This window comes from Phocoena sinus, chromosome 3 (assembly GCF_008692025.1).
Source record: "Phocoena sinus isolate mPhoSin1 chromosome 3, mPhoSin1.pri, whole genome shotgun sequence".
NCBI lineage: Eukaryota > Metazoa > Chordata > Mammalia > Artiodactyla > Phocoenidae > Phocoena > Phocoena sinus.
This window is the reverse complement of record NC_045765.1, coordinates 124,259,044-124,281,731: the sequence shown is the minus strand read 5'-3', so window position 1 is coordinate 124,281,731 and position 22,688 is coordinate 124,259,044. Positions and strand designations below refer to the sequence as shown.

The 22,688-nt window shown below is 34.4% G+C and overlaps 1 protein-coding gene and 1 pseudogene across 1 annotated transcript in view; both read left to right on the top strand.

The window, feature by feature from the left end:
- KIF2A (kinesin family member 2A) overlaps positions 1 to 22,688 on the top strand; it is a 68,639-nt gene that overhangs the window by 32,068 nt on the left and 13,883 nt on the right. The window contains 14 exon segments of the mRNA XM_032625932.1: positions 6,930 to 6,959; positions 6,961 to 6,985; positions 7,974 to 8,096; positions 8,662 to 8,762; positions 10,521 to 10,616; positions 12,309 to 12,363; positions 12,752 to 12,914; positions 14,990 to 15,080; positions 15,180 to 15,243; positions 15,825 to 15,916; positions 16,282 to 16,424; positions 16,728 to 16,932; positions 17,671 to 17,781; positions 18,808 to 18,875. Coding sequence (XP_032481823.1) covers positions 6,930 to 6,959; positions 6,961 to 6,985; positions 7,974 to 8,096; positions 8,662 to 8,762; positions 10,521 to 10,616; positions 12,309 to 12,363; positions 12,752 to 12,914; positions 14,990 to 15,080; positions 15,180 to 15,243; positions 15,825 to 15,916; positions 16,282 to 16,424; positions 16,728 to 16,932; positions 17,671 to 17,781; positions 18,808 to 18,875 — 1,367 coding nt within the window.
- LOC116750791 lies at positions 2,007 to 5,072 on the top strand (annotated as a pseudogene).

Sequence of the window (22,688 nt, the reverse complement as noted above, 5' to 3'; positions counted from 1 at the left end):
CAGAATACAACTCTTTAAATCAGATAGTCCCTTGCAGTTGTTAAATCTGCAATTCTTTGTGTTCAAAATTCTTACTACATGGACTTCCCTGGTGGAACAGTGGTTAAGAATTCGCCTGCCAATGCAGGGGACATGGGTTCGAGCCCTGGTCTGCGAAGATCCCACATGCTGCGGGGCAACTAAGCCCTTGCACCACAACTCCTGAGTTTGCGCTCTAGAGCCCGAGAGCCACAACTACTGAATCCACATGCCACTACTGAAGCCCGCGCAGCTAGAGCTTGTGCTCTGAAACAAGAGAAGCCACCGCAATGAGAAGCCCACGCACCACAACGAAGAGTAACCCCCACTTGCTGCAACTAGAGAAAGCCCGGGTGCAGCAACGAAGACTCAATGCAGCCAAAAATAAATAAAATAAATTAATCAAAAGTTCTTACTACATTGTTGATTTTATCTTCTACAAAGATTAATATGACATGACTTTAGCCCTATAGGAACTCACTATCTTGCAGGGAAGACATACATATAAGCATCCACATATAATATGATATAAATTCAACAATATCAACAAAACATTGTGCTTTTTAAACCATGCATATGACCATAAGACAGATTTTCAATGTATATAAATTCAACATATTGAGAGTCACTACTTACAGGTCATTAGTTAGTTACCCCTTGTTAGTGGACTGTTTTTCATACTTGGCTTCACAACCTTGAATGATCATCATAGTTTATCCTTCTTGGAATAAGCAACTTTTGGTGTGCATTAGAATCACCTGGAAATTTTTTAGAATATATTGATTCCTAGACCCACTCGCAGAGATTCAGTTTTATTTTATCTAAAGGGTGGCCCTGGGATTTCCCTGGTGGCTCAGTGGTTAAGAATCCACCTGCCAATGCAGGGGACACGGGTTCGAGCCCTGATCCGGGAAGATCCCACATGCTGTGGAGCAGCTAAGCCCATGCACCACAACTACTGAGCCTACGCTCTAGAGCCCATGAGCCACAACTACTGAAGCCCGTGTTGCTAGAGCCTATGCTGTACAACAAGAGAAGCCACCACAATGAGAAGCCCTGCAACGAAGAGTAGCCCCCACTCTCTGCAGCTAGAGAAAGCCCACCCGTGCACAGCAATGAAGGCCCAATGCAGCCATAAAATAGATAGATAGATAGATAGATAGATAGTTTAAAAAAAAAAAGGGTGGCCCTAGCATCAATATCCTTTTAGCAGTACCCATCTGATTTGAACGTGCAGTTAGCATTGAGACCCACTGCATTATTTGATATCTTTTTTTTAGGTGAATAAAATAAAGTCTTGGTAAATAAATAATAGAACCAAAAACTTGCTGCCCTATCTATGCAATGTTGAAGTCTTTGAAAGTCTAATGAAACCTTTTAGTAAAAACCGACAGTGTGCATTTCATAGTATTTTGATGTTTCAGTTTAACAATGGGCTGTAAGTTGTCTAAAACTAGTATTTTGTTATTTACCCCTGACATCCAGAGATGAAGTGTATTACATGATTTTGGCAGGATAGCATGATGATTAAAAAACACACACTTTAATGAAATTACTTAATCCTTCTTTGCTTCACTTTCCTCATCTGTGAAACCAGAATAGCAATAATAATGATGTCACAGGGTTGTTGTGAAGATTAAATGGATTAATACATATAAGGTCCTTAGAACAGTGCCTGGCTCGTTTTCATTCCTGAATATTTTGGGGCAGTGGCGGGATACTCATATAAAAAAAACTTGAATATTGATGACATTAGTGATAGTTTATCAGAAGATAATTTTAGTTTTTCATCATTTATTTTTTCCCTTTTTTTCATTTAGTTTTATATTATTGTATGTCTACCCACTTATGTTTAATTAAAGGAAGCTGAGGCCATGTTAGGATGAAGGGGAAGGAGGAGAAGTGCTTAAACATCCCCCCACCCCCCAACCCCGCCTCAGTGGATCTTGCCCAGGATGGCAGCGGTTTCAGGGGGGTGGGGGGGGAGTGACTGGGCGTTGCCACCTCAGGAGACATGCCAGTTCCAGTTACAACACAGGGATCACCGCAAACACAGCCGCCACAGAAGCACTGTGGCATTACCTCTCCCATCAGCTTAGCAGCCCCCAAGGAGACTGACTCCCTACTTACACAGAAACTGTTTGAGACTCTGAAGCCCTCTAGCGTTTTTGAAGAGGAAGAGGAGCTTTCTTTTTGAAGAGGAAGAGGACTTTAATTTTGGGAAAATTAAATAACCTGGTAAAAGAGTGGATATGAGAAATCAGTGAAAGCAAGACTCTTCCACGATCTGTAGTTGAAAAGGTTGGTGGAAAAATTTTTACATTTGGATCTTATAGATTAGGAGTACATACAGAAGGTGCCGATATTGATGCATTGTGTGTTGCACCAAGACATGTTGATCGAAGTGACTTTTTCACCTCATTCTATAAGTTGAAATTACAGGAAGAAGTACAAGATTTAAGAGCTGTTGAAGAGGCACTTGTACCAGTTATCAAACTGTGTTTTGATGGGATAGAGATTGATATTTTGTTTGCAAGATTATCACTGCAGACTATTCTAGAAGACTTGGACTTAAGAGATGACAGTCTGCTTAAAAATTTAGATATAAGATACACAGGAAGTCTTAACGGTTGCAGGGTAACCGATGAAATTTTGCATCTAGTACCAAACATTGACAACTTCAGGTTAACCCTGAGAGCTATCAAACTGTGGGCCAAATGCCACAACATCTATTCCAATATATTAGGTTTCCTCGGTGGTGTTTCCTGGGCTATGCTAGTAGCAAGAACTTGCCAGCTTTATCCAAATGCAATAGCATCAACTCTTGTACATAAATTTTTCTTGATATTTTCTAAATGGGAATGGCCAAATCCAGTCCTATTGAAACAGCCTGAAGAATGCAGTCTTAATTTGCCTATATGGGACACAAGGGTAAATCCCAGTGATAGGTACCATCTTCTGCCTATAATTACACCACCATACCCACAACAAAACTCCACGTACAATGTATGCGTTTCAACACGGATGGTCATGGTTGAGGAATTTAAACAAGGTCTTGCTATCACAGATTAAATATTGCTGAGTAAGGCAGAGTGGTCTAAACTTTTTGAAGCTCCAACTTCTTTCAAAAGAACAAGCATTATATTGTACTTTAGCAAGTGCACCAACTGAAAAACAATGCCTAAAATGGGTGGGCTTGGTGGAATCAAAAATCCAAATCCTGGGCTTCCCTGGTGGCTCAGTGGTTGAGAGTCCACCTGCCGATGCAGGGGACACGGGTTCGTGCCCCGGTCCAGGAAGATCCCACATGCCACGGAGCTGCTAGGCCCGTGAGCCATGGCTGCTGAGCCTGCGCGTCCGGATCCTGTGCTCCGCAATGGGAGAGGCCACAACAGTGAGAGGGCCGCGTACCGCAAAAAAAAAAAAAATATATATATATATGAATCCTGGTTGGAAGTTTGGAGAAGAATGAATTTATTACACTGGCTCATGTGAATCCCCAGTCACTTCCAGCACCCAAAGCAAATCCTGACAAGGAAGAATTTCGCACAACGTGGGTGATTGGGTTAGTGTTTCAAAAAAACAGAAAACTCTGAAAATCTCAGTGTTGGTCTCACCTACGATATTCAGTCTTTATAGGCAAGCAATAAACAGCAAGATGTTTGAGGTGGACATGAAAATTGCTGCAATGCATGTAAGAAGAAAGCAACTCCATCAACTACTGCCTAATAATGTGCTTCAGAAAAAGAAAAAGTGTTCAACAAAAGGTGTCAGGTTGACACCTCTGAATGACAGCAGCCTTGACTTGTCTATGGACAGTGATAACAGCATGTCTGTGTCTTCACCTACCAGTGCTATGAAGACCAGCCCATTGAACAGTTATGGCGGTTCTCAGGGCAGAAACAGTCCTGCTCCAGCTGTAACAGCAGCATCTATGACCAACATACAGGCTACTGAAGTTTCTGTGCCACAGGTAAATTCCCGTGAAAGCTCAGGGGGTACATCAAGTGAAAGCATTTCTCAGGCTGCCACACAACCAGCCATTTCTTCACCACCAAAGCCTACGGTCTCCAGAGTTGTTTCTTCAACACATCTGATAAACCCACCACCAAGACCTTCAGAAAATGCAGCAACAAAGACACCTAATCCTATAGTAGGAGTCAAAAGGACATTCTCACCTCATAAAGAAGAGAGTCCCAAGAAAACCAAAACAGAAGAGGATGAGACAAGTGAAGATGCTGTCTTGCTTTGAGTGGGCATGATAAAACAGAAACAAAGGAGAAACTTGATACAGAGACAAGTACAACTCAATCAGAAACCATCCAGATTGGGCTTCCCTGGTGGCGCAGTGGTTAAGAATCTGCCTGCCAATGCAGGGGACACCGATTCGAGCCCTGGTCTGGGAAGATCCCACATGCGCAGAGCAGCTAAGCCCGTGCGCCACAACTACTGAGCCTGCGCTGTAGAGCCCACGAGCCGCAACTACTAAAGCCTGTGCACCTAGAGCCCGTGCTCCCGCAACAGAGAAGCCACCGCAATGAGAAGCCCATGCACTGCAATGAAGAGTAGCCCCGCTCACTGCAAACTAGAGAGAGCCTGTGCACAGCAACAAAGACCCACGCAGCCAAAATAAAAAAATAAATTTATTAAAAAAAAAAAAAAGGACACCATTCAGACAGCGGCTTCTCTGTTGGCCTCTCAGAAAGCATCCAGTACAGACCTTTCTGATAGCCCTGCTCTCCCTGCAAATCCTATTCCTGTTATCAGAATTCAATAAAACTGAGATTGAATTGGTAAAAACAACCTCAGGGGTCCATAAACAATATCTGCCAACTCAACCCTGTTGTCTTCAAATGCTAAGAAAGGAGAATGGAGGGTACAAGACTAGACACGACTGAAAATGGATTTAGGTTTTTTTTGTGACCTCCCTTACTGGACTAATCAGCACTTGATCAGAAGTCCAGGTTAGTATGTGAAGCCAGGAGTACTGTGATTATTGTGTTAGCAACAGTTGCATTAACTATTTCAAAAAATTACTGCCTTTAAAAAAAAAACCTCAAGCTGTATTTGTATTCATAATTGACATGTGGACTGGGTTTATGTTTGCTGCATTGTTTGGAAAATTTGCAATACAAGCTGGCATAGAATTCCTTATTCCGATGATGCACTTTTATGTATTTTTTTTTATTAGAAAGTAGAACTAATTTTAGATTTTCAGCTTGACAGATTTCATTTTTCCTGAAGAATTTCCTTTACCATTAGTTTTCAAATGGATGTCATTGTTGCAGTGGTGTACTGTTGTACTTCAGAGAAAGGATAAGAGTACATCTAGTTCAGTCCCTATGAGGTAGCTGTAACCTTTAAAATGAAATGTCAACTCTAGGGTATATATTTGACATTGAAAGAATAATTAGGAGATACTTCGTTTTGATGGGGTCATGATTAAGAGATGCTATATTGGTTTTGTTTATAGAATTGTTTTAGAGTGCATCCAAATCAGGCATCAGCCAGCGAATATTTTTCTTGAGCTTGTTAAAGCTCCACATTCTTTGCCTTCAGTATCTTGTCTTTGAAACAAAAGGTTTTGCTCCCTCCCCATTCTTTTTCTTTTCCCCTTTTTGCTTGTATGCATAGGTAGGACTTCTTTCATAAAAAACGAAATGCCAGGTATTTTCTTAAGCCATGATGTGAAAGCAGTGACCCTGTGGGCCACATGGCACAGAACACTAACTTTTGGTCCCATGGCTGAAATTTAGGGTGACTAAAAATAATGCTGTTGAAACATGATATCTATCTTGGATGGCCATTTGATCTCTAAATATGAGGAATTTTGTACGCTCCACAAAACTCCTGTCTATAGTAGATTTTCAATTTAAACATGGTGGCAAAAAGGCATTTTCTCCAAGAATTTTAAAACAAATTTTGATTTTTAAATGGTTGACTAAAATTTGTCAGTAAATTTTACATGTAGAAACGTTTAAGAATCATTTCTAGCAAGCACTTGACATCTAGTCAGCTCTCTTACTCCTTTTTCATTTTGTTTTATCCTATCAATAAATAATTCCACATAAGTAAGCAGCAGTGCATTCATCTTTACAGAATATGAGGGATGCCAGATGTTGATAAGCTTAGTTATTCTTTCTTAATCTGGACAAAGCAAACCCAACAGATTTTTCTGATGAGCATGTTTTATGAATCCTCTATTGTGTTCCATTCTATCACCCGTACATTTTTCATGTTAAACTGTAATTACTTAAACTCTTCCCCTATCCTTCTAAATTAACTTTCCAAAGTTGGAGTGTAGTCTTTTCCCCCTTAGACTATGCATTAATTGAGGCTTTCTTTTCACCATACTTTATAATGTCTAGTATACAGTACTTCTACGTCCCACATCTTTGCTCTGCAGTCACCTTGCCCTTCCTCCTACCATCTAAGAAGAAAAGATGGTCAGACTAACAGGTGAAGTCTACAAGGTGTCTGTGTGTTCTGTGTAGCTTCAGAGTTAGATTGAAATTGCCAGGTACAGATTTAGTCTTGTCATTTTGTTCACACATTGGGGAAAAAGAATTCAGTTTATTAAACATTTCATGTAACCGCACCCAAGTTTTGCCAAGCTGGGAACTTGGGACCTTTCTGTGTAGTGACTTTTAATTCTAGTTTTCATAACCTGGAGATCAGACTGTTGGTTTCACATGATGTACGTAGTGTCTCATGACTAGAGTTTGCTTTGTTTTATAGTATCGTACTCCTTGTATTTTTCAAGAGCTATTTTGTGAGCAAGATGATGTATTTCTCCATTGAAACCACAATAAAAAAAAACAGCAAAAAAATAAATAAAGGAAGCTGATTATGATAGACATATATATGAGGAGTAAAGAGAGAAAGTAAAATGAACATTTTCTTTTCTATAGAATCGACGGACTGTGGCTTCTATTAAGAATGGATCCTCCTTCAAGAGATAATAGAGGTAAAAATTTACCTATTAATTTTGCCTATTGCCCTGACAAGGTAAATCAAAGTGAATATTACCCTTGACGTTATTATTCATTTAAACTTTACATAGCTAATTTTAAGATTGGTATCGTCTTGATTTCCCAACACAATAGTGTCAATGATATAAAAAAAATGATTTATAAAGGTATGTGATGAATGTGAAACTCCATGATATATGCCATTTTGAGGCATCTTATTTACCCAATAATTTTTCAGATTTGAGGAGAGTATTATGAGAAAGAAAGGAATGGGGTAGTAGTTAATTGATTTCACAAGGGTAAGTTTAGTTATTGTGATATTTTTACGTTATTTTCTGGCTAACAAACTTTCAAAAAATGTCATGGGTAACTTAGAAGACAAGTCGAACAGGTATCAATTGCAGTTAATTTCAGGTCTCTCATATGTTTTCAACTAGGTGATATAAAGCACAGTTCATTTCTTTTCTACTATTCAGCAGTTCAGAATGGTCCTTTCTCATAGTGATGTTTCCTCTGTATGTATGGATGCTGAGGCAGGACAGGTGTAGGTATTAGAGGAAAGATTGGAGGTAGAGGGAAAGTCCTGCACTTTCAGCACTATTCTTTGAGTCTTGTGAAAATTTATATTTCTTTGTAAAATGTGATATTTATATTTAACTTAATATTGCTTTTTCCACTTTTGTAACATCCACAGTGGGAAATTCTCTGTTGAGGATTTGCATATTTGACAAGCAAAGAGTGGGATTTAGAACAAAAGGAGGGTTGCAGGACTTTTATGTTTTTACTGTGCTGTATTTCTGAAATTGTGTAAGTTTTTCAAAATGAGAATGTGTATAAAAATCTGTATTTTGCACACTTACTTTTTAAAAATTATTATTTAAAATCAAGCTTGGCTTGGTTTTTTTACAAATTATTCAGATTGAGTTTTATTTATTGAACATAATTGATTATTACATATATTTTGAAATTTTGTTTCACTTTCAGTGGTTGGTTCTGCACGCGCGCGGCCTAGTCAACTTCCTGAACAGTCTTCCTCTGCACAACAGAATGGTAGTGTTTCAGATATATCTCCAGTTCAAGCTGCAAAAAAGGAATTTGGACCCCCTTGTATGTAAATCATGTATCGAGGATTCAGTCATTTTAGGCATACGTGTATTTTCTCTTGGTCAACTTTATAAGTCCCCAAATTACAAACTTAATTGCATATTTTATTTTTACCATTGTGGAAAATTTTTGTTGTTGTTAGTTTAGTCTGTTAATTGGGTTTTTAAATGTATATTTTGGAGGAAACAATTTATAAATATAAAACTATAACAATGTTTCAGTTGCTTTGAATTTAAAATTATGGCCAGATAATTTTGACAGATGTTATAAAAGAAATTCTTATGCTTCTTGATCATTTCCAATTCAAAGATCTTTGATTCTAAACCAAGAGATGACATGTATCAATATGTTAGAGTCATTTTTCATGACTCTTATTTGTATATTGTCCTGTTCCTAGCTTTGTTAAAGCAGCTCATAAGTAAAGTTCACATATTTGTCATAGGCATGTTTTGTCACTGTGTACCTTTTTTTGGTGTGTGTGGTAAAATTTCATACATAAAATTTTTGTGTATAAGTATGGTACTCTAAAAAGAAAACTAGGCTTCTACAGCTCATCTATTTCTTCCAGCACGTAGAAAATCTAATTGTGTGAAAGAGGTAGAGAAATTGCAAGAAAAACGGGAAAAAAGGAGACTACAACAGCAAGAACTTAGAGAAAAAAGAGCCCAGGTTTGTAACAGAAACATATTTTGTTTATGCACCAACCAAAGATTAGACTGTGTCAATGAAAGTGATTGGCTTATGAAAAAATAATTGAGGCATTCATTTAAAGATTCCAATACAGTTCCTTAAATTGATATTGAGGAATAATATAAACTCTTGGGGAAATAAGTTATCGTAACAGATTTTTTACTACATAAACTTTTCAAGTTTTAGTGGGTATGTGTTAGTCCTAAAGCTTGTTCCATTTTGAATAGTAAGCCATTGTGTTACAGAATTCTAATAGATGTATAACATTGAGAATAATAGGATTTGGGCTTTTTAAAAGGACTAAAAATACATTCAGAAAAACATCAAGTTAAGGTATATGGTTATACTATCCATTTTATTGTTTTTCCATGGTTAATAAGTTCAGCATATCACAATGAAAGGGTGGAAATTCGTTGTGTGTTGATTTATACTAGATGTTGAGAGTATCTCTGATGTGCCCCTCTTCTCACGTTTCCTTTAGATAGTAGCAAAACTTTACTAGCAACAGAAAAGTTGCTTAGAAGACTGGTCTTTTATCTCTCTACAGGTCTTCACATATTAGAAATTATGCTATTGTACAAATAATTCCTCCATTGTGCTTGCATTGTATCTATTATATTCTCAGAACTTGTTTCCTGTAATAAAATACCAGGATTGTTTCCTTATTTAGGAGTATGTTCAAATGCCCTTAATCATAAAGATGTTGTGTTGTGGAATCAGTATAATATTCAACCTGAATAAATCAACTTATATCTGAAAGTGACCTGAGAATGACCAGTTGGGTTTTGAAATGAATAATACTTGTATCTACTGATACTTAGTACAGATGCCACCTGGTGTTTCCTGTGGGTACTTCATAATATTTTTACATCTCTTTGTGACCTCTTCTTTACATTCTGCTTCTCGGTTGACATAGTTGGTGTTATTTCCCAAAAGGTTAATTGACAGTATGTTACATTAACAGTTTTGAAATTTAGTTGTACTCAAAGCAAGTCTGCATATAGTATATGGGAAAAAGAACCTGACCTAAAATGTTTAACAATTTATACTCATAGCTAGGAGAGGCTGTTAACTGTTGCTATTTGTATCTTAATCTGAATTTTCTCAGTTGTGAAGCAAAATAGTAAATTGCAGTTAGCATGCAGTAGTTTGAATTTTAAAGATTTAAAAAATTATCTTGGCTTTTGATTCCTTTAAATTCTATGTCCTATTGATTTGGGGCTGTATTATACCATGCCTTAGTTATTTTTTAGAGAGTCATTAATAATAGGAAATGAACATAAATGAATCCATAGTTCTACTTTGCTGAAACACTGAATTAGGAATTGGGAAGAAGAATCTGATTAAATGCATTTTTCTAAGAATTTCGGCTTTTCTAGAGTTCTTTATTGATGTTTAGGATGAACACTGTTTTTGTTTTGCTCAGTTTTCTAGAATTAAGGTATACGTATAACATATTTGAAATAGGTCAAAGGTGGTTTTAATAAGGAGTATTTTGTTTGTTGTTAACAGAAGGCATGTAGACTAACAGAATTGTGTTTTTGAATATGAAAGTGGATTCCTAGGCATACTATTAATCTTGAACTCTGAAACTATATCACATCTCAGGTTTGAGTTTGGGCTTGGCTGTTATAAATGACACAACCTATTTAATTTTCAAACCATATATAACATAAATGCAACAAATACTACATTATTGTAATTATAATAAATGATGAATTCTCTGTCTTCTTACAGGATGTTGATGCTACAAACCCAAATTATGAAATTATGTGTATGATCAGAGACTTTAGAGGAAGTTTGGATTATAGACCATTAACAACAGCAGATCCTGTAAGATTCTTTATTAACAGTTGCTCTGGAACTTTTTATGCTGTAAATAAAAACATGTTTGATACCCCCTAAGTTAATACTGTATTTAGTTCTGTAATTTTTTCTCTCTTTATGGGTGCTCCTTCTCCTTCTCTATTTTAAGAAGATCAAGAAACGGTTGGGAATTCCCTGGCTGTCCAGTGGTTAGGACTCTGAACTCTTACTGCTAAAGGCCCGGGTTCAGTCGCTGGTCTGGGAACTAAGATCTCACAAGCCACGTGATGCATCCAAAAAAAAAGAAAGAAAGAAACCACTCACACTTACCCTTATTTTCTCATTATTTCCCATAATTTGATACGTTAGACATGCATCTCACAAAGATAATCCACTTCAAAGCAAGCCTCTGTGTCCTTGGTAGGACAGAGCAACAGTCAAGGATGATGTCAGAAGACCCACTTTCCTTTCTGACCATCACTTATACTTTTATCTCAATTCCAAGTTTGTTTCCTCTTGGGTTGGGCTGTAGATCCCACCATCATTCCAACTTACTACTAATTTATTTTAAAATAAATGTTACTCTGGCTTTTAACAATAAGTGATGGCTGTTGAAGACTGCTGTAAACCAGAAATCTAGTGCTTGAAGAATGTTCTGTCTTATGCACCTCCTTTCCTATTGAAGAATGGGAATTTATTGAACAGGGAATACTTTTGTAATTTGTTATTTATGAAAAATAATCCATCTGACCTAGTGTACACAGAATGAATTGGGTACACAAAATACATCTGACCTAGTGTATACGGAATGTATTGGGTACACAAAATACATATAATACACCTGTGTTAAGGCAGGTGTATTATATATGATTTAATAGAGTAGTTCATAACATTTGCATCTCATATATTTTACTCCTTGCTACCCTTTCATTTGTTTAACCTACATCTGAGCTCATACTTTATGATAGTGACTGGAAAACTTTTTCTGAAAAGGGCCTGATATTTTTGGCTTTGAACTATATGGTCTTTGTTACAACTACTCAATTCTGCCTTTGTAGTATGAAAAGCAGCCATAGACAATACATAAATGAATAGGTATGGCTGTTTCAGTAAAACTTTACAAAAGTGGGTAGTGGCTTGGATTAGGCTTTCAGGCCGTACTTTGCCAATTCCTGCTTTATACTAAATATCATTAGAAGGCAAGTATTGGGAACATTAATTTTATGAAAAAATTTAATGTCTAAGAATTGGCATATTCTAAAATTGTTCAAATTATTTTGGCCAATAATCTTCTGAGAACTGTTTCTTGTCTACAGCTAGTTATCTTTGCCTATAATTTTCCCTATAATCAATCTGAAAATATGCCACTTGGTAGGAAATTTTACTTTTGTCGTATACAGCACATCTTGAAGTGAATAAGGTAGTTTCTTAACGTGAACCTATTGCTACTAAGAGTGGTGGTGTCCTCTACAAAGTTATTTCCTAGTGGTTTACCAAATGACAAAATAAGCGAGTTTCCATTATACTTAGAATTTTTGAAATAATTGTGTCTGATGGCTATTAAAATTTCTTCAAGCTAATTTGTTTTTTAAGCTTACTTATCCTATTTATGCTATGCATAAATTTCTAAAACCTCGGGAGGAAATATTACTTTTTAATTAACTTTTCAGTGTTTTATATACCACTGATAATCACTGGAAAAAAATATTTTATTTCTAGATTGATGAACATAGGATATGTGTTTGTGTAAGAAAACGACCACTCAATAAAAAAGGTATGCTTATTGAGTTCTAATCAAGGGTTCATTTTTGTCCTGTTTGCAATTTATTTTGATAATAGCAGAAATCAGATTGGTTTGGAAGAGTTAAATGTAAATCATTTCATTTGTACATAACCATTATACAGATTTCTATGGTTAGGTCTGTTGATGTGATACTGTTCTAAGAATCTTTGCCATTCCTGGCTTTACAGAAATCTTGATTTTTTTTTTTTTTTTACTTTGTTGTTGAAATATTCTGTTTACTTGAATGGCATATTTATGGATATTTATATTTACAGGACTTACTACTTTTATCGAAATTCTTACTACTTAAAATAATTTTTGTGCATTAATTCAAATACTGTGAAAATTACTGGGCACTGATTTTCATTTATTCTTTTAGAAACTCAAATGAAAGATCTTGATGTAATCACAATCCCTAGTAAAGATGTTGTGATGGTACATGAACCAAAACAAAAAGTAGATTTAACAAGGTACCTAGAAAACCAAACATTTCGTTTTGATTATGCCTTTGATGACTCCGCTCCTAATGAAATGGTTTACAGGTAGGTAAATTTGTTTTAAATCAGAATTTTGTTCTTATACTGTGTGTTTACCACCACCACTGAAACTTATGTTGATCTTGGCATATCTCTCCAGAGGTGTAATATCCTTTTCTTTCCCCCTGAGTTTAAACAAATAAGAATATTTAATAAACATGATAATGAATTTTAACACTTGTTTTCTTTAATGCTCCCCAAATCAGTTTTCATTAATGATTAACTTTATACACTATATAACATACCATATGTATGGATAAGAAATTTCTAGAAAACATTTTCTGTACCTCTAGAGATGGGATGTGGCTATTTTTTACTTTTTGATCTCTGCAGTAGTGAAGAAATTTGAAATAACTGTTATACATCCATCACTTATTTGTCTGAATCTTTATTTAGCACATATGGCCACTTAAGGAAAAAAAAGTTCTGTAAATCTACTTGCATTTCCCTAGTTTTATCATTTCTAAGCTTTGGAATAGTTTTAGTACATGAAATTCTTGCATGTTCACATGTTCAACTTACAAACAACTCAAACTTACATGTATTGTGCATTGATATCCCACATCTTTATCCAAATTTAGATTTTTATACATAGTTTGTAAACATTTACTTCTTATTATTTAATAGGTCAGTTTTAGCAGCATTGTTATTTCAGTCTATATTAAATTGTCTTGAGTTACTTGATGCTATGTTTCATTGCCCTTTTATTTTATAAATTTGACTGGAAAACAGAAAGTTAAAGGGTTAATAAGAATCCTAAGAATTGAAGATGTTATAAATGAGATAAGACCAACTCCACTGGTCTTAAGCCAGTAAACTGGGGGTTCAGCTGTAAAGAAAGAGGACAAAACTAAAGAACATGTGAATGCTAGATAGAGGTATTGTGAAAAATTTGTTTTGAAAGGGAATTATAAATTGTATATTTTTTACTTTTTTGAGAACTGAGTCCTGTCCTCCCCCCTCACTCCCTTCTCTGCTTCCATTCCTGTCTCATAAAATGTCTGTCTGACTTTGTAATCATTTTCAAGAAATCACTATAAATAAAAGTATGTTTCTGTGTATGTGCTAGATTTAGTAAACATTTTGTATTTCACCCTGTATTTATGCTTCTTAATTTTGCCAATATTGATTCTCTCTCCTTTCTCTTATCCTTAACTTTTATGGATTGAGAAGTTAGCTTTTTTTTTTTTTTTTTTGGTCTGATCACTCTTCGGACTCATTTCCAGTTCTTTTTGATTAGAACATTTTTCTGTTTCTTTTGTTCTGTACTTTCTCCAGTTGTGCCTTTAAAAAAAAAAAATCAATAGAGCTGTATAAAGTGTTCTACATATATTCTTTTGAAGACTGTGTAAAAAGTAGATTTGTTTTCTATCATGCTTTTAGGACTCTGCTCAATGAAGTATTTTTTTGTCCCTCCCTACCTTTTTATTTTAACTCCAGCAGTGATTATACCAGTACATAATATTTGGGCATCCTTTTCCTGAATCAAGACTATCAGTTCAGAATTCATTGTCTTATAAGCATAATTTATATTTACTTACATTCAAGGAAATTTTACCACTTTTATACTTGTTTAGATAATGTTTTTGTACTTTTTTCCCCTCTAGCTTTTCTGTATTGAGATTACCACTCTTGATTCTGTTTCTGTTGAAACCATTGATACTTTTTTTGGGTTGGGTTGGGGTTTTTAGTTTTGGTTTTGGTTTTCATATCTGTCCTACTTGTCTGGCTGATATTACCATATTTTGTTGTTATTTTTTAAAACTTTCCTACTGTCTTCTATATATTATGTCTTTAGCTCAGTTACTATCAGGTTTTTTTCCCTGTCCATTATTATTGTGGCCCTTGTTTATTTCGGAATTATTGCTCGAAAATATGCTTTAAAGAGCTTTAAGCAATTCTAGGACATGGGTATTTAAAATTTTAAATCAGTGGTCAATTGTGGCCTCGCAGTTGATCCCACTGGTTTGTTAAAAATCTTGGTAGATTTGCTTATAATAACACTTGATATTAGTTTTATTGTTTATTTGTTTAATTTAAATATTAACTGTATGTTCTGACTGGTACATTTTATTTTTAAGGTTTACAGCTAGACCACTAGTGGAAACTATATTTGAAAGGGGAATGGCTACATGCTTTGCTTATGGGCAGACTGGAAGTGGAAAGACTCATGTAAGTAATTCATTACAGTTACATCCTGGTATGAAGCCAGTTTACTTTCCTTATAGCTTAATTCTAAGACCTAAATTCTATTTTCTTTTTAACATATAGACAATGGGAGGTGACTTTTCAGGAAAGAACCAAGACTGTTCTAAAGGAATTTATGCATTAGCAGGTAACTCCCCTTTTTGCATATTATTTATAATATTTTTCTTGAATATTATTCAGGTGGCTTGGAAATAAGATTTGGAAGTACTGTCCAGAATTTTAAGGGTAACTAATGCTATACTTACTATATATTATGTCAGTTTTAGATTAGCAGACTGTTTTGAAAAGAACTGTGCTTTGGGGGCAAAAATCTTGATTATGTTTGTGTTGTAATCTCGCACATTGTTGGAGCTTAGTGTTTGTTGTTGAATAACTGCTTTGTGAAAAGTTTCCATTTGGTATGATTATGAAAGTAACCTTATTATGACCGCCTATAATTTTATGCTATTTATAAAGATAAGTAGTAGCATTCTCTTCTTGAATATGAAGGAGAGTGGCCTCTAAACTTTAAATGTAGAGAAACTATTGCTACTATTTTTTTTGAAAATTAATATCCACTTTAATCTTCATTTTTCTTATTGATACTGTCATTCTAGGTAAACATTAGTTGATTTGAATTGCTTTTTTAAAACAGAAAATTTGAATTGCTTTTTAAAAACAATATTTATTGCATCTTAATAAATTTTCTCCATATGCAATTATTGACAGCTCGAGATGTTTTTTTAATGCTAAAGAAGCCAAACTATAAGAAGTTAGAACTTCAAGTGTATGCAACCTTTTTTGAAATTTATAGTGGTAAGGTAAGTGGAAACTTAAAAAAATAATTTTTTGTTTTTTAGTTTTTTAAATTATGGTTAAAAAATGCTTAACATAAAATTTACCATTCTAACCATTTTTAAGCATAGAAGTTCAGCAATATTCACATTGTTGGGCAGTCATTGCCACCACATAATTGTTATATGTATTTGGAATATTATGTTAAAGTTCTGTGATGAGATTTTTTAAAATTCCCTTTGAAACTCTTTAACTTCAGTATCGATCATTATTATTCTAATAACATTATTACTAGAATTCTCTGAAATAATTTTCAGACTCTGAATGACTCATTTTTATAGAACTATTCTTTTTTTATTTTTAAAGCTAGCTTTCTTTCTTTTTTTTTTAGGTTTTTGACTTGCTAAACAGGAAAACAAAATTAAGAGTGCTCGAAGATGGAAAACAGCAGGTTCAAGTGGTGGGATTACAGGAACGGGAGGTCAAATGTGTTGAAGATGTACTGAAACTCATTGACATAGGCAACAGTTGCAGGTAGCTCTCATTTTAATTAAGAAAGCAAAACAGTTTCATGATCAGTTTTAGATACTTTCAAAAGCAAAGCAAGGATGTTATTCAGCGCATTTTGGACGTAAAATCATTACTCATAAAAACTTTTGAAGTATGCCAGATTAAATTGTATTAATCTGGTTATGTTTGTGTTGTTAATTCAAAATGTCTCTTTTGTATTTAAATAATTAAAACTGAATAGTTTTTTCTTTTTTTAATGAAAATATTGTGGTTTGCACATATAAATTGAACTTTTTACATATCAGAATGTTCTTAATTACATTGTAGAACATCCGGTCAAACATCTGCAAATGCACATTCATCTCGGAGCCATGCAGTGTTTCAGATTATTCTTAGAAGGAAAGGAAAACTACATGGCAAATTTTCTCTCATCGATTTGGCTGGAAATGAAAGAGGAGCTGATACTTCCAGTGCAGACAGGCAAACTAGGCTTGAAGGTGCTGAAATTAATAAAAGCCTTTTAGCACTCAAGGTAAATAAAGTGCATTTAATTGTGAAAAGTCTTTTACTTTTGACTTCATTTTTGTTTACTCAGTTACAAAATTATACTATTTGTTTTTCCTCATAAGTAAGAGAGGTATCAAAATTTAGTTGTTTATGTTTGCAGTTATAGATTTATATTGTACCCAGAAATTTTCTTTACACATATTTATTCTTTTTAAGGTAGATAAAGATCTGTTAGTCAGCAGGCCAATTCCAATGCTGCTTAGGGAGATTCCAGAGGGCCTTCATCATTAATCAGTCTTTTTTCTTGAAGGAGGGCAAGGAACCATAAAACTGAGCTAAGAAAGTTTCTCAGAAAAATGTGGAATGGCTTTCAAAAAGTTAGGCCACTATTATATATCTTCCTTGACTAGCAAAGCAAAGAAAGCATTCTGTTTTTTTCTTTTGTAGTACCACTTTAAAAGTTTAACTTTTTACAGTTATCCTACTGCCTGTTACTTCTAAACACTAACCATAGTCTCCAGAAGAATCTTTTGGAATTAATAAAGTAGTCCTTTGGATTGGGTTTTTTTGTTTTCCAAATTTCATTTTCTTGAATTAGGATTTATGGGAACATTTCTACTATGCTGTAAATCTCTTAATAGAATTTTCAGAGCTGATCAGATCTTAAGTGTTAGGGTTATGGTAAGAGGTGTTTTAAATATGTTCACTAAGATTACTGTTTATAAGAAGTAAAATCTATGAAATTTGCTTTCTTAATTTTCAGGAGTGCATCAGAGCCTTAGGTAGAAATAAACCTCATACTCCTTTCCGAGCAAGTAAACTCACTCAGGTGTTAAGAGATTCATTCATAGGTGAAAACTCTCGTACCTGCATGGTAAGTTTGTTTGTTTTGTTTTAATCTTAAATGAATAATTATGTAGTATATATGGGAAAATTATAAAATACATTAATGACAGTCATTTAAAGTCTATTGTGAGAGATACAGTGATACTTGGAAATGTGGTCCCTGCCTGTCTGATAGGATTATATTGTAGTTATAATGCATTCTACTAATTCCAACATCTGAGTCTTTGTGAGATTGGTTTTCATTGATTTCTGTTTTCCTTGCATATTGGTCACACTTTTCTATTTCTTCATATATCTAGAATTTTGGATTATATAATTTTCATTATGAATGAATATTTTATGGATACTCTGGATTCTGTTATGTTCTTCTAAAGGTTATTGATTTTGTTATTGTTGTTGTTCTTATTTTAGCTGGAAGTTAACTTAGCTGAACTCCAAACTCTTGTCTCCCCAGCTGTGGGCATCAACTGACCTTGAAATCTCTGTTTAGCTCTTTTAGACTTAGCTATGTTTCTTGCAGTCAACCTTGTGTTCAGGGGTCAGCCAGAGATTTGGGTAGTATAAATATATATGTAGAATATGAGTTTCTTCCTCTGTGGTTATTTCTCTTCTGGGACAAACTTCACTTCCCAGCTGCTATGGTGCCTACCTCCAAACTCCGTCCTTTAGTTTAACCAGTGAAACTCCAGATTTCTATTGAAGTTTTAGTTGTCCTGTGTAACAGCAGCAGAGTTTGCCCTTAGGCAAAAAAAGTTATCAAAAGTAGGGGCGGACAGTCACTCAATGTTACTCCCTTCTTCTAGGTGTTGACCTCCATTTTCTGCCTGATATTTGATCATTTTGTGGTGCCATCAGAGTTGTTTATATTTTAACTGGAGTTTATAATTATTCTTTGATTATGGGTATGAGATAGTGAATTATCTTGGAGCTAAGGTATCATTAATAACTCTTTTTTTAGATGACCATATTAAAATTAGACCTGACTGAGCCATATGTCAGTATTACTTGTCATCATTTATAACATTTTCTTTACCTTTGCATTTTCCCCCCATAGATTGCCACAATCTCTCCAGGCATGGCATCCTGTGAAAATACTCTCAATACATTAAGATATGCAAATAGGTATGAGAAATGGTTATTTATTTTGAAATTTGAAGGGAATAGAACAATATATGGTTTGATTTAATATCTGATAGGGTAAATCTTACTGCATTGCTCTTTACATTTTCAAAAAAAAATTTGCATGTTATTCATTGAAATGATGTCTAGAATCATTTTGTCATATTCTAAAAATAATTGGAAATGTGTTGTGTAATTTAGGAAGACACATTTTTAGTAGAATAGGTCTTAAAATCATAGAACATGATTGTATTTTTCCATTAACCAAGTTACATTTCGTAATATTTTACTATATTTAAATCATGAAAATTCTTATTATTATATTAAGACTCAAAAGTGAGTATCAGGAGCCAGTCCGTATTTCTTAAATTGTTTTGCATATGCTGAAAATTATTTCTGATAATCTTAAATATTATACATGGGGAAGCTAGGGTTTAAGTAGGGATAGCACAGTTCTTTCTGGTGTTCTGTATGGGTTACATTTTATTATTTATGGCAATAGTGTTACAGACGTTAATAGACAATTGCATTATTACAAATGAGAGGATAAAAAGCGTTACACATTATTAAAGCAGTTTATTCCTTATAGTCACAAAATGCCCTTGGAATTTTGGATTGTAATAGGCATGTTTATATTTGTTCCAGAGATTTGTTCCCATTGCTCTTGTTTTGAATGACTATATATATAGTTTTAAATTTGTATTATCACATATTGCATTTGTGATTTTAACCTAGAGATAAAATTCCTCTTTGTATTCCATTTCTAGTGTGGAGAATCTCTTAATTTTGCTAAACATGAGTATTTGTACTATTTTTTTGTTTTAATCACTATGGAAATTTTATTTTTAATCTTTCATTAAAGTATGAAATACATATGCATACAGAAAAGTACCCAAAACACAAGTGAATAATTTAATGAATATTTACAAAGTGAAAATTCCTGTCATCAGACCAAGAAATAATACATTTCCAGTCCCCCAGAAAATTCCCCATGTGTCCCTTTCTAATCACGAATCCTGAATAACATGCCTAAATCCATTAATTTCTACCCCAAGGTAGCCATTGTCCTGACTTTTGTGGAATAAATTTCTCAATTTTCTTTCTCTCTTTTTAAAAATAGTTTTACTACCTATGAATGTATCCCTGAACAATATAGGTAGCTGTATTTGAACTTCACATAAATGAGATCATACGCTTTGTTCTTTGGTATTTTGCTTTTGCTTCAACTAAAGAGATTTTTAAAAATCATCAGTAAAAACTGTTGGAAAGTATAAACTTATTGACCTTTTGTAAAGATATTAAAAATAATAACTTTTAAAAATAATTGAACTTTATTTTTAAATTTAATACCCTTTAAACTTTGAATTATAAGATTCTAGCTATGAACCTTTATAGTACTTTTTTTTTTTTTTTTTTTTTTTTTTTGGGGCGGTACGCGGGCCTCTCACTGTTGTGGCCTCTCCCGTTGCGGAGCAAAGGCTCTGGATGCGCAGTTTCAGCGGCATGGCTCACGGGCCCAGCCGCTCCGCAGCATGTGGGATCTTCCCAGACCAGGGCATGAACCCACGTCCCCTGCATCAGCAGGCGGACTCCCAACCACTGCGGCACCAGGGAAGCCCCTATAGTACTTTTAATCATTCTTTGTAGTGAACATTTTTGGTATGGTGGGGTTTTTTTCATTAATTTAAAATGCTTCTTGTTTCAGAATTGTTCATGGGAGAGATGAGGAACAGCTTAGTGTAGTAAAATGATTGCCGTGTTGTAGAATTAAAACCCTCCATGTCTTCAGACTTCTGGCTGCAAAGGAATCCCCCTAATGTGAAAATGCTGTATCTGGTTATTCCTCTAGTTCATTTAGGTCCAAGTAAAATATTTTAATTTATTATCACGTAATGTGATTCATTTGCAACCATTACTAACCATCTAGGACAAATAATTCTGTCTTTTATTTCCATATCTCTGGGAATAAAGATTTTCAACCTCATTTGATAGCTCATTTGAGGAATATAATTCCTGCGTATAGAATAGTTTAGGTTGGGCAAGAGAGCTTTGAATAGAGGAAAAATGTGTGGTTAGGGGCTAATAGGTATCTAAATTAGGAGATTCTGAAAGAATAAGTAATGGGGTTGGAAGTAAAAAGAGTTATTAAGTCAGTATTAGAAATTTAGGTTTGTCAGCACGTGTGTAAATAAGCTTTCCAAAAGGATAAAGGCAAAGGAATCTGGTATTCAACCTTTCAGAGTAGATATTACCAATAGGTCAAAGAAAGATTCTAAATAAAAGAAATTATTAGTTTGATCTATGTGACTATTTTTGATGTATAACAATAGTAATTTCATTTAGTTCAACCTAAGAGAAGTAATGAGAAAAACAGAGAATATGGTTAGTATATTGAAGTGTTTAAACATAAGGTTCGTACTCACAGCTAGGTTTGAACCTCAGTTATGCCACATTCTCACTGAATGAACTTGGGTAAGATACTTTATTGCTCTGAACCTATTTCTCATCTGTAAAGTGGTGATAATAATATCACAAAATTGTCGTAATGATTAAATAATATAATGTCTAAAAAATATTAATCATAATATCTGATACATAGGAAGTAATTAATAAATATTGCCTACTGTTATGAAATGGGATTGGCCTAAAGAGGACATAGGGAGTCACAAAAATTGGATCATAAAAGCCATGATTTAGTTAAATATAACTGTTAGAGACATTAGCAAAAGCAATTTAAATTCCATTGCTAAAGGATTTTTTTCACCATTGTTCGTCACCTGAATCTCCAAACACAGGAAATTATCTGAGTGACTGTTTTCTCAGTTTGTTCGAGGATTGCTTTATAGCTAATACCATTCTAGGTGCATAGGAAAGAAGTTAATTAATTATAAATGGTGTATGCCATTAGGACTTAATTCTCTTGTGTCCTGTTTGAAAAGACTGCAAGAGTGTTGAGGACTCATTAATGCTAATAAAATATTCATGGTATTGACTACACAAGGAAATTAGACATGAGTGGTCATGTAGCTAAATACAGGGCATTTCAAATTTAGGTGATGGACTCGTTAAACTTCTAGAAAGATCATGAGAAAAGGAAGGACTATGGAGTAGGGAGTCAATAGAACAGAGGGGTTCAAAAGCCTCTTCACATTGATTATTTTTAAGATAGTGTAAATATATTGTCATAACAACGTTGATCCTTTTCTAAACAAATTAAACTGAGTACTAAATGCAAACTTGAAATGTGCATTGCTGTCTTTACAAGAGCATTTTCTTTTAATTTGTTGCTGTTTTGGTGCTGCAGAGTAAAGGAGTTTGGAATTAGTCCATCAGACATTCCCTTCTCACAGGGTAGTGGCAGTCGCCCTGATCTCTCTCCTTCTTATGAGTATGACGACTTTTCTCCTTCAATTACCAGGTCTACTTCATTCTATACATAAGATGTTTATTTTAATAGTTTCTTTTGGATTGTGCTATGTATACATGTTTTATAGCATTTACTTTCATAGCATATACTTTTGTCCTGAGCCATTTTATTTTTCATTTTCATTTTGTTTGGCAGGTGGTGGTTATACTGCATGATTTTCATTTTTATTTACTTTATTAATTTGCTTTAAAATGTTGATGATTTAGAATTCAGGCTTCCTTTTCCCCTCTCATCTTTTTAAGGATGATGTCATCTTTGCATATTTACCATTGAAGGATAAACTGTCTTATTTAAAATGAATAGTTTACATTCTTTCTGTCTGCAAGGAAATCACAAGGCTCCTCTTGACTTAAAAAGTGTACCCTCTCCCAAATATGTAAATTGAAGTT